Source organism: Perca flavescens, chromosome 8, assembly GCF_004354835.1.
Source record: "Perca flavescens isolate YP-PL-M2 chromosome 8, PFLA_1.0, whole genome shotgun sequence".
NCBI classification, from domain to species: Eukaryota; Metazoa; Chordata; class Actinopteri; order Perciformes; family Percidae; genus Perca; species Perca flavescens.
The window spans coordinates 25769660-25785757 of NC_041338.1; the positions used below are offsets into that span (position 1 = coordinate 25769660).

General features: G+C 38.3%; 1 protein-coding gene and 1 long non-coding RNA gene across 10 annotated transcripts in view; one reads left to right on the top strand and one right to left on the bottom strand.

Moving 5' to 3' along the window:
• Nucleotides 1-5278, top strand: part of LOC114559808 (voltage-dependent calcium channel subunit alpha-2/delta-1) — a 68940-nt gene extending 63662 nt beyond the window's left edge. For 5 of the 8 annotated variants that reach the window (XM_028584725.1, XM_028584727.1, XM_028584728.1 and 2 more), the window contains 3 exons: nucleotides 48-160; nucleotides 997-1079; nucleotides 1405-3217. In XM_028584725.1, the coding sequence (XP_028440526.1) occupies nucleotides 48-160; nucleotides 997-1079; nucleotides 1405-1521 (313 nt within the window). In that variant the 3' untranslated portion in view covers nucleotides 1522-3217. The other 3 variants (XM_028584726.1, XM_028584730.1, XM_028584724.1) reach the window with 2 other exon arrangements.
• A 1038-nt stretch (nucleotides 5279-6316) lies between these two features.
• On the bottom strand, nucleotides 6317-8474 carry LOC114560671 (uncharacterized). 2 transcript variants are annotated; one of them, XR_003693215.1, is made up of 3 exons: nucleotides 8315-8474; nucleotides 8145-8231; nucleotides 6317-7500 (listed from the first exon to the last, which is right to left on the bottom strand). It is a non-coding gene; the product is annotated as an uncharacterized LOC114560671 (long non-coding RNA). The 2 variants fall into 2 exon arrangements; XR_003693214.1 differs by lacking the exon at nucleotides 8145-8231.
• Between the last annotated feature and the right edge of the window lie 7624 nt (nucleotides 8475-16098).

A 16098-nucleotide genomic window follows, 5' to 3' on the forward strand; every position in this document is an offset into this window, starting at 1 on the left:
TATACACTGTTTACCAGTTTGTTCCTATGGCCATGTGTGCTTTCTAGGATGTATCGTGCCGAGAAGCTGCCAAACACCAACTTAGTGTTCCTGATCACTGATGCCAAGGCAACGTGTTTGTCGTGTGACCCAAGGCCACTTCGACAGGCTGAACAACCCTGTATCCTTTCGCTCAACTCGTAAAAATCGAACATAGAGTTGCACTTCCTTTTTACTCTCCAGCCCTCCATCCATCACGCTTATGACAGGGGGGCTTTAAAATCTCAATACAAGGACACACACCTAAGGAGTTTGCAGTAGGTCCCTCCTGAATGTTCACGGGTGAACAGTAAACCAGATGCACGGCATATGAAAGCCTGTCTCACATTACTCCCAGATTAGATGTCGTCGTTTTAATTCATCTGCGCTGCGTGCTGCCATCAGGATGATTTAAGGTTAAGAGCAGAAGTGTGTTTATATACATGTACAGTATAATATACTCAGGATCTGTTTGACAGATGTGTAGCTTCTTACAATACAGATGTCATCATCAGAGGTCACTACCATAGGGTCACAACAAGGGCCTCCAGTTGCTAATAAGGACACCACTCCACCCACTCAAACCCTAACATATATGCACATTACATATGCTGCTTTAGGACACTATATATACACACATACTGAACATACGGCATGCATGGATTAATGATGAAGATTAATTTAAATGTCTTCATAAGAATACAGCGTTGCAATCTGCTTGACCACAAGTATCATGTATAATTATATCTAGGACTGCCTTTCTGAATTTTACTTTATTTTAATCTCTCTTAGATGTTAATAGAAGATGAGTAAAAAAAGAAAAGAAATCAGGGCATCTCCAGGCAAGGCTAATACATTACAACTACATAAGGCTTTTTGGCAGGCAAATTAAGCCAGCACATCATTTAATAGTTGCTGTTTAAAGTATTAAATGTACTGCTGACGTTAAATCGCTTTTTCCTGAGAGTGTCTGTGCAGCTGAAGGTCCAGATCCATGCGAACTGGCTCAGTATCCCAGATACCGCAAAGGGCCGGACGTGTGTTTCGACAACAATGAAAACGTAAGAGACAACCACACATGTCTCCTTGCAGAGAACATTGCTGGAAACAGTTCTATTAGTGAGGCTTCACAGTTGGCCTCTGTCAATTCTGTCTGGTTTTCATCAGCGTTCTGCAGAGATTCGAAGCACTGCTTGATCTTTAACTACTTTATTTATTCATTCAGTTTATTATTTTTTATATTCACTATTTTTATTTCATGAATTTTGCATGCAATTGTCACTAAATTGGTTTTATTTATTTTGCTTTATATGACCTTTTCACTCATCATCTGTCATTTTTGTTTTATTATTCTGCATCCCAATGGCTACTGCTCTTGTCTGGTAGGATGAGCCCTTGTGTCCAATCAGCAGAGGTTCAACATTGAGCACCACACCTCTCTTATTGTTTCTGATGCTGAGTTCAGGGTCAGTGTCCTCACACAGCTCCATGCAGACTTATTAACACAAGGATTTTTTTTCCGGCCATCGCAATGTGCTTGGCAAGGGTAAATCAGGCACTACAATGGGTTTTTTAATGTAATGTACATTTTTTTTTTTTTTTTTTTTTTTGCTGGGTCATCATTACTCATTCAACTCTTTTTACAAACATTCAAGCACCCCCCATCCAAGTAACAACAGACTCTTACTAACCTAAAAAATTACGATGTGATGTTTGTTTATTCATGGCTGATTCACCTGAATAACTCTCTCAAACACATTGGTTTTTGTACATTTACACATTATTTCTATGTTTATATATTTTATGTTGCATTTTACCATTTTTTTCATACACATTAAAATAATTTGAGATGGAAATGGCCCACTAGAATTAAGTGAACAACCCACTGTAATAACAAGCAGTTGGTATTCATGTCTTTGTTGCATGCTTATATCCCTAACAGAATGCTACATTTTTCTTTGGCATCTTGTTTTTCTTAAGTTTTTTTTTCAGTTTTTTACCCCAACAGATGGAGAGCAGATTGAATCTTAGCAGTTACATTAAAAGTGTTAAATCAATTTGATATAGCATTACATCACCACCAATCAATAATAGCAGCACACAACTACATGTAAATATACCTGCAACCATAGTCCTTTTATTTAGCATTGTTAAATGCTTTGTCAACCAAATATGTAAGTACATTTGTGTGTACTTGTATTTTGCCTCAAACTGAGAAGTCTTAGGGGATTGCAATGCATTATTTTGACCTGATACAGTAGCAGATGTGCTTACATGTAAGTCGATTCCCTTGCAAAGATCGGATGGAAGTTCATGTATTGTACCATTTGAGGTAAATCATTAAAACAAAGGAGGAAGGTGGATAACTCCTGTGTGAGATCATTGAATCAACACCCAACTTTGAACAGTTTACAAGACGTCTAAATATTTGGAAAAAATATTTCCCATATCTTTGAGAACTCAGCCTTTCATTGTGTTCTAAAGGCGTAGATCACACACATAACGGGCCATTTATTCATGTGCCTGCATGTTTATATTGTGGAGAGGCTTTGCTTGGAACCGAAGGCAAGGGGAGGAATGGCTGAGGAAGTAGATGAACAGAGTAAAAGTAGGCCGCGTCCCTTTTTCTCTTTCCATCTGTCCCTTTACTTTTGGCTCAGCTCCTCATAGGAAGACAGTCTGAGTCCAGTCCATTTTGTAACTGGAGTAAACAGAGGAAGCTCCACGTGGCTTTCCTGCCCTTTGAATACAGAAGGCTCCCACCTCTTTCCCCTAGGCCTTTGGCATGCACGGATATCCTGAATACTCCCATCAAACATGAAAAAAAGCCACACACTGTCATAGGCAGGGGCATGCACATACACACACACCTACACAAAAAAGCAGAATGACGTACTGAATACCTCTATAACTGCAGCTGAGCATTAATTAAATTAATTTTCTTTCCTGTTGAGAGTTAGATCAATATCAATCTTCTCATCTAACTCTTGGCAAGAAAGTTAATAAGCATGTTTCTTCAAAACTGACAGGTAGGCTTAAGTAAATGATATAAAACAACATGATATAATATGATAGAATACCATAGGATAAGATACAATACAATCATGAACTCCTCATTATTGTTAGTAGTAAAAGTAGCGATAATGGTGGTAGTCGTAGAGCTACTGGATGTAGTTTATCCGATTGATTGACAGCTGATTTGTCCAACAGGAGGATGATTCTGACTGTGGAGGTGGGACCTGCCTAAGCCCGTGTCTTTGGCCAGTGCTTGGGCTCCAACTACTGCTGCTGTGGCTTGTCACATCTTTACAACACTCATGACCCTACACATAGACACACACACACACACACACACACACACTCATACACTTACACACTGATCATCATCTCATCAAACAAGATGCCAGAAGACACTCCAGTTATGCCATCCAGGATGTATGCAAAGTATTTGCAACAAGACATTTCGTTTTCTGACGACAGTATGAGCATTTCCATTTTCCAATGCCAAAGGTTGCTCATTCATTTCCTCCTTGTCATCTTCAAAAATAGAGACACATTTACTGTGCTCAGCTGCACTCAGTTCCATGATATACTCCTTTATACTCTCTTATGGTGCAAGAGTAAGAGCTAACCAAACCCTTTAATTCTGCCTCATTTGTTTCTCTGATTTATTAAGCGGAGGTTGAAGAGTCCCACTATGCCAACTAAATATCATTCAAAGACTGTATGTTCACTGACAGCATTGATTTGTGTAGTTGTCGATATTGTTTGTTGCTTATTATACTTATTGCGTATGAATCATTATGCTGTAATTATTGTTTATTTTTGCCAACCAGTGCAACTATGAAGAATATCCCTTTTGTTTAAATGTTTTTTAAATGTACTGTACCTAACTATTTAAATCTTTTGTACTCAAAATCAACTAGCATTACATGACAAGCTAGGTGTTGTATTGTAGCAGCATGTGCTCAGTACAGAGCTAAAGACAACACCAGTACTCTGACACCAAAGCTCACACAGTACCAAGAACCACAGATACAAACCTACTAGAGAATCTTCAGGCTAGTTTATTTTAAGTGATTCCTCACATGTGGATGTACTCCAGTATTAAAGTTACAACATTAGCTAGATAGCTAGATGGATAGCTTAGACACCTCGCTGAGAATTAAGTGAGATCATGTGAATCAAAATCTATAAGGATATTACAATTTCAAATATGTTTGTACTTGGTCTGACAGCTTTGGTTGTCTTCAATTTGATGCATCAAATTCCCAGTGCCTACATAGTAGTTATCTGAATGAAACAATGAGTCAGAGTTGTATTCTTACCATGTACTGTATGCGTGTATGCTAATGCTTTCTGCAGTATAGCAGAGCGGGTAGTAGTAATATGTTTTGAATTGGGCCAAAACTGCTGCAGTTATTCTAATTTATTTGGTCAAGACATCAGTAGAAACAGCCAGTGATTTTGATTGTAGTGGAGGAATATCATGTTCCTCCATGGTCAAAACAAACCTAAACCAGACTTGAGCTTTGCGTTCCAACACCTCTCTCTTTTAGTCCTATTTCTTTTCCCTTTCTGGATCGCCAAGATGACTTGTGAATGAGATCAGCATATCAAAATGACTGTTTCTTTATATTCTTCTTCTTGCTGTTCTCCTCCTTTTGCTTGTTTCCTCTTTGTTTTAGTGCTGTGAAGCAGACGCTGAGGGCTCGGTGTCGAAACGCTGCAATGTCATGGGATGAGCTTGTTCTGTGTTTGAACGCTGTCTAATGCCTATGGTCAGCATTAGGGCCTGTTGGAGAGAACTTTGAGAATATACTACTACCAGTGGTAATTTTGCATTGCCTCACATTACCATAAGTCATAAAAATCACTTAAGTGTTACATTTTTCCTCTTTTTTAGCTATTTTAACAATTAAAGTTGAGTTCTTTCCACCTCGCCTTCATGTTGACCTTGTTGAGTGTTCAGGTTATGCCTGTCTATCAAAGTTGTGTGTTGACTTGTGTTTTACCAAGGGGATCCCGTGTCTATGTGCAGGCATGTGTGTGCCCCTCTGATATCTGATTGTGCTTTAATACTGTACATTAATTACTCTTTTGTGGAACTTGACTAGCCTGAATACATTTTGTATACATTTGTACACTAATACTATTTACTGTATAAAAGAGAAAAATGAAAGAAAAGAAAAATGTTTATAATATGGTGTTGATTATTGTGCAAATATAATATATTCACAATAAAAGTGTTGTATTGTTATGACCTGAGATGCTTCTTTTTATTATCACATCTGGCCAGTTGCTTTGGCTCCACTTGGAGAAGACCAACATGTCATACTTCCTGGAGAAAGAAAACAGCTGCTGAAAAAGCGCATCCGCATCTGTTTCACTGTCTGTGTATGACGTATGTGTTGGTGATAGCTACTTTGCCTTTACACTGCCTAGTGGTGTAACGGTAATTATTTCCGCCTCCCGGTGATTGGCACATCTGGGTGATGCAGTTAGCAGGTTGGATGTGTTTCCATTCACATTCCCTACAATGGTGGAGCAATGATGACACACCACTCTTGTCCTTGATAGACAATTTTATCTCTGTTGCTGTTGTTGCTGGACAGGCGGGTCTTCATTTCCACTCGCCATAGTGTGACTGACTCTCACGCCAATCCACTTGTTGTGCCAACCTCACATATGGTGCAAACGGCATACAGCTAAAGGTTTAAGGGCGGAACTCGCACTTGTGAACTTTGGTTCCGCATTATGTGCATCATTATACATACTGGGTATTCTCATTTGTAATATCAAATACACTGTAAATCCAGATGAGTTAGTTCAACTCAAACTGTTTGAGGAAACCGATTGCCTTGAACCATTTAAGTTTATTAACTCAATAATAATAATAATAATAATAATTTAAGCATAAAGAAATATTTGATTTGTATCTAAGTAACTCAAGTACTTATTGTTAAGGTAAATTAGGTAAATAAAGTTATTAGTATCAATTCCATTCAGTTAATTGAACTTAAAGCTATACATTCTTTTCCACTGAAATGTTGTATTTCTCCAAACTTACTACAACGGTGTTAATTTAATATATCTCATTTAAGTAAGACTAACTTAAATCCATCTTCTGTACACAAATATTACCACTTAAGTTTTATTTACTCAGTTCATTTCCACTTAAGCAAATTGTAACGTTTCAGGTGTGACCACTTTACACTGTTATGGCTACTCAATTAATTTGAGGAAACCGATTGCCTTAAACCTTTTAAGTTGCATTGACACAATAGAAACACACATGACTGACACAACTTAAACTATTTATTTAGTTGAATGCTGATTACTCATGACTAAATATTTAACATATCAATGTTAACACATTTCAATGTCCACAGCTCTCAAAAGTAAGAAAGTGTATATGTTGGAAAAACTATGAAAGAGTTGCATATTGTTATTCCCATGATGTAATGCAGAAATTGTGAAGAAACCACAGAAACAGTGCAGATATGCAGAGAAACTTAAACCCTATGAAGTTATTTGCAACTGTATTGTTTGTGCATGTCACATCAAGTGTGCTACTGTATACTAGTATGTTTCAAATTGCAAAGTTTGAAATACCCATTAACAAAAAGTTGCAATTCAAGATTGTTCAAGAACAAATGTATAGTTATTTTAGATTAGTGATGACAGTGCACCATCTCACAATGTTCCAAACAACTGTATTACACTGTTCTGGCAAAGGTTGTACCAATTAACAATTTGCAATTTGTGAGGCAACACAAGAAAGAAAAATTAACCTCACAACAGTTAAAAGAAATTTAGAGAAACTCTTGACAGTATATTTGTTGTATGTGTGAAGTGAGGTTTAATACTAAGATTTTGACATTAGTATACACAGCTAGACTCATTTTAAACACTATGTAGTGTAAAAATGTGTATGTCATACCAGCTGAGGTCAAATATTGATTGTTCAATAATGGTACATCATTTTTGTACTGGCACAAAAATACCTTTAAACTGAAAGCAATACAACACTATTAATTTGTGCTTGTGTTTCTCACTACATCTGAAATAGAAAGCCAACTAACTAAGTAGCTGTTTCAACCCAAAAATCAAAACTGAAAGCAGTTTTTGGCATGCAAGCCAATGGATAATTTTCAAATCACTGCAGCTGCCCTTTTAACAACAGAAGCTGATGACACCTTTACTCTAGCTCATTTCAAGGCCATCATCAAGGGTTAAGAGGACTACCTGGATGAATTCAAAGAAGCCACTTAGCTTCTCCTGGCTAGCTCACATGGACAGCATAGATCAGTCCAAACAAAATCACCAGTGAATCTGTCCAAGATATGTGAGTCATTACAACCTGATCCTCGAGGACGATTGATACATGGTGAGTTTCGAAGGACACTCCTGCAGGCACCTCCTCTTCATTGACCACTGCCAACAGAGCCAGTGCTCCCTCCTGGATTGCCTCCAAATCATCTTGAAAAAGAAATATATGTTCAGTGTGTGAGTTTAACTGTACAAATCATTAAGTTACAAAAAAGCCTAATGATGTAAAAGAAAACATCATTACACCACTGGTTTCAGATGCAGTTTTAGATGCAGGTAGAAGCAATATAAAAAAAGGCCAACATGTAAGCTTGACCAAAACGATGCTGTGCCATAATTCCATGTATTATTTCAACAATTTGGTGTTTTACGGTACTTGCATCTTATGACAAACGGAGACTTTGTCATAAAATGCAAGATTATTTAAGTGGATTCATACCCTCAATTTAACCTTCCCTATAAAAAGTGGAGTGTTCTAATCCGGGTCTTGTTACCAAAGTTTTTTAACTATCGATATTTATGAGGATCTGGACTTAATGTAAAAGCTTTCTGAGTTTAGAAAAGCACAAACACCATAGAAAAATACATGAGTAGGTCTATGATGTTTTTTTTATTATTTTCAACTTTAAGTAATTTGGGATCAGATAATCTGTTAAATTTGTCTTTATGTCCAGGGTGGTCGGGTACTTTACAAAATACAATGGATTTCAAAATAAAACCACCAGGTTTATGGTGATTTTGGCTATGGAAACAGGAGAAAAAGAATACAAAAGCATCTTGCAAGTTTTGAAGACCTCTGATGAATTCTCCTTTAGGTACAGTGGTAGGCCAGCCATTACATTACTTTGTAGATTTTTAGACAAAGTAATGTTGTTCTTGTCCTGTTGCACAAAGACAAGGCATGCATGTTAGGATCTGCTGTTCAACATAAATGTAATGCATTCATGCTTTAAAAATAGTTTACCTGTTCCTCAAATGCCATCAAAACTTCGTCCATCTTCTCACCAAAACTTCATGTCTTCCTCTTTTTATAGAGCTTCAGCAGCTGAGGGGTGCATTTGTCAAGTGCAGCATAGAAGGAAAATGGTAGATTTTGATAGGTGATCCTGTGGAATTAACTGTAGAGCTGCATGAAAAACCAAAAGCACAAATTATGAAAATGAACTTGCATTATTCGTTATCACAACTTTAAGCCATGTAAGAAATTTGAGCTCACAGTGAGTAATAATGTGACAGGAGGAAAAAGACGCTCAAAATGGCTTGGGTTTCAGAGGGTTAACATAACTTTATCCTCCCCAGAATTTGGAGTGACTCATATACATACATTTAACTTCACTCAAATGAATTGTTGAACTAATAACTGAGTTGGTTTAAGTGCACTTAACTTTGTGGGATATTTTAAGTATGGTAATATGATTCCAAGTTTGTTCTATTAACTTAGGCTATTCTCTTTAAGTTGACTTCATATCATCATTACAAAAATGTAAGCCCTGCTGCCAAGTGTGGTTTAGGATTTTTCCATTTAAATTTCATTTTATATATCATATATCATAATCCCAAAAATTCCTTATGATCCCCCTAAGCGTAAATATTTGATGTTAGTCATATACAAACTATTTTCATAAGAGTATGTTAAGTACATTTCAAGTAAAACTGATCATTTTATGTTTTCAGTTTCTATAGTGTGAGAATGTGTTGCTTTTGCTTGACTCATTAGTAAATTCAATATTTTTCTTGGTTTTGGAGTGTTGGTAGGACTATCACTTTGGACTCTCGGAAACTTCCTGATGTCTTTAGATCAGAAAATAAATCGATAATAAAATCGGCAGATTTATTGGTTTTATCAGTTAGTTGCAGACCTAAACTCCCTATTTGGGCAAGTTTGATGCATTATGCTCAGTGAACAGTTTATCTTGACATCACTTTGATCATGCTGCGCTAAACTGAGAAGATGTAACCAGTTTATAACCCTTTGCACTCGGCACTTGACGGAGAAGCTTGCAACAACCCTCTGCACTGCCTGCACCAGCATGCTGTACAGTATGTGTGTTTCTTGCTGCTGACATAATTTATTTGCCACGGGTGACGGGACCTGCTCTTGTCTTCCAAGCGAGGTAACGTTGTTCAGTTATTTTATTAACGTTGACGGTTTGCATTCTGTTTGTCCTGCTGTTTTAATTTTAATTTTAATGTAACGTTACATTAGCTGTAACGTTACCTTACTGAGTTGTGCAAACATTAGCATTAGCTTGCACCAATTCCAGCTTTTGTGGTTCAGAAAAAAAACATTAACGTTAACTCTTAACTTACTTAAAGTGATGGTTCGGAGTAATTTCACCCTAGGGTCCTTTGCACCATGACCTCGAGCCAAACACCCCCCCAGAAGCTTTTTTCAGCTGTGTCTAACATTGGGAGAGTTAGCGTAGAGCAGCGTTATCAGCTGAATAGCTTAGCGCAGGTGCTAATGGACCCACGTTTGTATCTCGTAAATTACCCCACTAATAATGCCCGAAATGATACCAAACGTCTACTGTAGTACATATAGGTTATGTACTCATAAAACAATGGATTGGAAAGTTTGTAAGTACACCAGAAGTTTATGAACACTTGCCTGCTGGCTTCTGCTCTCTGCTGTTGTTGCTACTTCCGGCAGTAAGACGAGTGCTTAGGGCCGTCTACAAATTACAACACCGAAAAGAGATGCAACAAAAATATTTTTTAATTTAACTTTTTTTTTTAACTAAGTGCTCAAGTATAACTAGCAGGAGACAAGTAATAACTGAGGTAAGTTTGGAGACATTACCTTATTTAATCATTAAATTAATAAATATTTTTGTTGTATTTCTTTTCGGTGTAGTACTTTGTGGACGGCCCTAAGCACTCGTCTAACTGCAGGTAGCAGCAGCAGCAACAGAGAGCAGAAGAGAGCAGGCAAGTGTTCATAAACTTCTGGTGTACTTACAAACTTTCCAATCCATCGTTTTATGAGTGCATAACCTATATGTACTAGTGTAGACCTTTGGTATCATTTCGGTACTCTACGCTAACTCTCCCAATGTTAGACCCAGGTGAAAAAAGCTTCTGGGGGGGTGTTTGGCTCGAGGTCATGGTGCAAAGGACCCTCGGGTGAAATTACTCCGAACCATCACTTTAAAAGGCGCTTTCAAACTCATTCGTCGAGTGAACTCGGCTGCTAAACCAACGCAAATGTTAGTTTGTGAAAGTGTTATGTTAAGGATAGCAAACTATGTTAAGGATAGCAAACTTAATATTCCCATGCCTTTTTTCTTTTGGTTAGCTAGCTAACCTTAGCTAAGTAAGCTATCTTAAATGTAACGGATGCTACAGTAATATAAACGCCCACAACGAGGGAGCTACCTAGCTAAAACATATTTAAACCAGGTTAGTGACATTGCACATGATCCAGTAGAGCTTTCAGATGAAAATGAAACTATCCCTATAGCAGGCAGTAGTGATGAGGGATTAACAGAGCAACTACAGTACAATCTGTGTTGACTGCCACATACTGCCGTATATGCACTCTCTAGAAAATCTATCTACATGCACAATGTAAAGAATTAATTGGGGTCTGTTTTCAAGGGCACATTGCTACACTATATGAGCCCAAGAAGATGGGAAGGGTGGTAATGAGGCATACTTTATACAGCACAGCATCTTTTCCCAGCACCTGTATATACACACACACACACACACACACACACACACACACACACACACACACACACACACACACACACACTCTCTCTCTCTCTCTCTCTCTCTCTCACAAACACAACATACCCTACTCCTCCTCTACTTCTCCGTGCAGATGAATTAATGCCATTGATTATTCTACACACTCCAATACAGTAATGTAAGTGGCGTTGTCAGCCTTAAACTTGGTTTGCAATCCGCTAATTAACACACAGAAGAAGAAGTTGCTTTTTCCACACCAATCTTTTTCCCCGCAGAGAAGACGGCTAGAGTCGATCCAGAGTTTAATGGTTAGTATTATGAAGTAGGGCTGGGTAATATATTAATATTATATCTACATCGATATATGAGGCTAGGTATCGTCTTACATTTTGGATATCGTACCATCATAATATAACACAAGTGTTTTAAAGGCTGCATTACAGTAAAGTGATGTCATTTTCTGAACTTGCCAGATTTTCTACTGTTTTATTATTTTACATTTACCCACTTAGTCATTGTATCCACATTATTGGTGATTATTTCTCAAAAATATCCTTGTGAAAATATTTTGTGAAAGCACCAATAGTCAACCCTACAATATCGCCGCAATTTCGTCATTTGGTCAAAAGTTGTGTGATATTTGATTTTCTCCATATCGCCCAGCTCTATTATGAAGTTATTACCGGTATTTATTCAGGGTTTTTACTGCATAGAGAAAGTTTTGGCGCCCCCTAAAGAGGTTTTAGCCAGCGCCAAAGGAATATCAAGAGCGCCAAAACGTCTGATTTTCAGCTGCCAGCGTTTACAGAGTCAGACTGTACCGGACTCTCCCGGTGACCATGCTGTTCTGGGGACCAGCGGCGCGGCAAGACAAACTTAGAGTTCTCTCTCCGCCGGGGCTCCGACTGCTGTCTGTCTGCGCGGCAGGCTTTGCTGCTGTCTATCAGTATTAAATTGAGACAGTTTCATAACCTGTAAAAATAAAAATGTCTTGTTAAATACTTTTCCCTGTGTTTTGATACAGTTCATTTTAACACCTGATGCGAGCCATATGGGAGTAGCCTACACGTGAAAGTCAAAGTGCTTTAGGGGCATTGCCCTGACTCCCTGAATATGTAGAGGCGGAGCGAGACGACGTCTCTACATATTCAGGGAGTCTGCTGAGGCCCGTTCACGTAACAGCAGCAGTTAAACTGTATTTCACACTAATGTAGCTCAGCGTAAATTCTGTCAGAGAGACGTCAGTTACGTTTACTCGCTTCTCTTAAACTGATCAGCTGGTGGGTGGGTGTTACTTTTGTGTAAGCCAATCAGAATCAGGCACGTATGTTCAAGCCAATCACAGCTTGACTACCTTGTTTTAAAGCTGTTCTCTCTCCCGCTTCTGTCAGTTGTCGTTTCGGACGAGAGGGTGACCCGCCTCCTCCCCTTCTGCCTCCAGGCTTCTTTGACCACGGTGTCACGGTCTAATCTGGCTGACGACTCCCTTTTGGTCTTCCGGTCTACGGTTTTTAGTCGCCACCACCAGTGTCTAGACTCCATTGGGGGATACGTTTGGTTGTCTGTAAACCTAGTCTCCAAAATAGTTACAGTATATGTATTGTCTTACTTTGCAATTGGTTCTTACAAATAAATGTTTGCACATCTGCAACAACGTCTCTCCTGATTGAAATATGGTTACATTTGCAATAATCTGCAGTTCACATGCATGCCGAACTGTAAGGGCAGTCTGTTACACTACATCACGGACAATTTATTTATTAATATTTCAAAATAGAAACCATTACACTTCATAATGTTTTGTATTCATAACACTATTGTAGTATTGTACTAAATTACAAACAGTAATAGCAGTTACTTTATGTAAGTCACTCCTACATTTTTAAGCAAATTCTGTGGGAAACACTGACATCTAATCAAGATACTGGAAAAATACAACTGCCCTCTTACTGACACACTTGTTAGTGAGATTGTCCAGGCAATTTCAGAGAGTAATATTTTGTATAAATCTTACTTCTGAAGGACCACTGTCAACAGCAAAGAGGAGAAAAACATTATGAAGATAAGTTTCCGTTTGCTGAGCCTGTAGAGTACCTTATTGAATCGTCACAGCATACCTTTATGTATGTACCTTTATTATCTTTGCAGCTGTTGTTGAAAAAAAGACTGTTGCCTGGACAGTATTCCTCGTACTGTGATGGCTCCTACTTCCAGGAAAATATGCTTCTCTCAGATGAGGGTCAGAAATTATCAATTCTTTATGTTGATGATTTTGAAATTGCAAACCCTCTAGGAATGTCAAAAAAAATTGTTTATTGGACATAACCTGCCAGTAAAGTGTCAGTCAGCCCTCCACACCTTTTTTGCAATTCAAATGATGTACTGCACTTTGGCTATGAAAAGGTTTTTGCGCCTCTCTTGAGTAACCTAACAACTCTTGAAGAAGTGGGTGTCTACATTGAGACATTTGGTCACTGTCTCAAAGGCACAGTCTACTCTGTTACTGATAACCTTGCTGCCCATGGGCTAGCTGGTTTCAGAGAGTTTCAGGGCTACATATTTCTGCAGATTTTGTCTCACCACCCAGACAGAAATGCAAACATCAAATGCAGTAACTGGTAGTTTTGAGATGAGAACCAAAAATCTGCATGATAACCTTGTTAGAGAAATGCAGAACAATGACGACGAGAATTACGGTGTATAACAAAGTTGTGTTCTCTCTGACCATCTCTCTGCATGACCTGTTTGAAGGGGTGGTTCTTGTCGAGTTGTCAGAGGTGTCAAAAGTATTCATTCATTACTCAAGTAGAAGTATAGATACTAGGGTTTGAAAAGACTTTTGTAGAAGTTGAAGTATCAACTCAAGCTTTTTACTTAAGTAAAAGTGTAAAAGTACTGGTTTCAAAACTACTTAAAGTATAAAAGTAATGTAAGGCAGAGATATTCAACAGGGGGTCCTCAGAGTCATTGCAGGGGGGCCTCCAAATTATTGTACATTTTTGAGTCTTTAAAAAAAATAAAAATAAAATGCCTTAACATAATTCCAACATATTATTAGCAAATATAAATTCCCACTGATGATAGGCTTACTGGCCTATAGGTAAGGTAGTCACTAAGATATCAGCCCACAGATACAGTTAATCCTAGATTTACTGTGCCACATATGTAACATTAAAATATGATTTATAAAATCATGCCAACAATTAATATTTTAATAGCTTATGAAAAAATGTATGTAAGAAGGCTTTAGGTTACCCTAACAGTTATTGTAGGCCCAGTTTAATATGCAATTTAATTTCATACAATATGTAGGGGGTCCCTGCTACATCTCACTTTAAGTTAAGGGGTCCTTGGCTTAAAAAACGTTCAAGACCCCTGATGTAAGGGGGGGAAATGCCATTAAGGACAACAGCTTAACTCTAAATGCGGGGACAAAATCATATGACTATAATAATTTTACAGTATATTAAAATCATACCTGCAAACTCAGAAGGGCTGAAAAAGGTGACACGTAGGCTACATCTCTTCTGTGTTTTTCAGACAACGGCAGCTACAGTCTGGTGTCAGACTCCTCTCCATTGAAATATAGACACACTTTTACACCGTTTAGCTCTCAGCATTTTATCATGTTTACTCCATCTTCTAGCTAACGCTAGGCTAACCTGCTTCCAACTCTAGTGTTGACTAGCGTCCCGTGCGGCGATGTTCAGTTCCCTCTAACGTCCGTTTTCGGAGCATCGCGCAGGCACCTAAGGCACTGAAATCAGCGTTGCTATTCGGTCCGGTAGATAACGGTCGTTAAGGCACCGGTGGCGTATTAGCACCGGGTCTGTACAGGTGTTATGGATCGCGTACAAACCAATAGGGTGTCGGAATGACTATGTTTATACTTCTCATCCAACCACAATCAAATTCACTCTCTCCGGATGGATCGATTTGGATAGGTTTTTTTGTGTGTGTCTTTTTGAACGATGACTGACGAGCTGGAATGAAAACAAGCCGAACTGAAATATGAGTAACAAGGCTATTTTTAAAATGTAGGAAGTAGAAAGTACAGATAATTGCGTGAAAATGTAAGGAGTAGAAAGTATGCTGTAAAATAATTACTCCGGTCAAGTATAGATACCCAAAATTTCTACTTAAGTAAGGTAACGAAGTATTTGTACTTCTTATGACCAAAGCATCATTCAGTTGAGCATTATCCTCGTCTCATTAAGTGCTTTGGTCCTCTGGGGCATCTGTGGACCATCGTTTTTGAGGGGAACCCTTGAAGTCTTCAAGGCAGTTGCTCGTGGCAGTCATAACTACAAAAATGTGTTGAAAACTTTGGCAGAGAGACACCAAAACATGATGACATTCTATTTGTCATCACAAAGATTTTTCAAGCCACCAGTACAGATTTCAAAAGTGGAGTCTTTCTTTGTTGAGTCATTGCCTACTGATAAGCATGCGTTAATATCTAGCATAACAGACGGCAGCAGTGTATATGGCACAAAACAGGTAACCATTGAAGGCACAACGTTTGTGGTGGGCATGCTTGTTTGCACTGGGGCACATGCTGCCTTGCCTGTGTTTAAAGAGATCAGAAACAAGGGCCCTAAAGTGAAATATGTATGTAAGCTAACTGACCAAATGCCACTGTTTGCGTACAGGGTTTCAAGTTAGCTAATTTTAACAACTATTTCATTCCAGTGTCTGAGTAACAGAGCAGCACACCCCCAGCCTGTTTCCCAGTGATCTGAGGGAGGCTAAAGATCTGTCTGGAACACTAGTAATCATGGGCACACTGGACAACATACAGTAATTAAAGGTAATGTCTATTTCCCACTTTGACCCATGTGTCATCACAAAGGTAAATACATGCAATGAGGTGGTTACTTGTCTGTGAGTAATAATTAGAATAGACTTGGACTGGGCTATCCCAGTTATACCATAGTATGTTCTAAAATGTTTAACCATTACCTGTTATGACATTTTGGGAGAATCTGGTGTTTATATTGTTACCAATGTCACGCTGTATGGTATATTAAGCTTCAGATAGATAATGTGTGG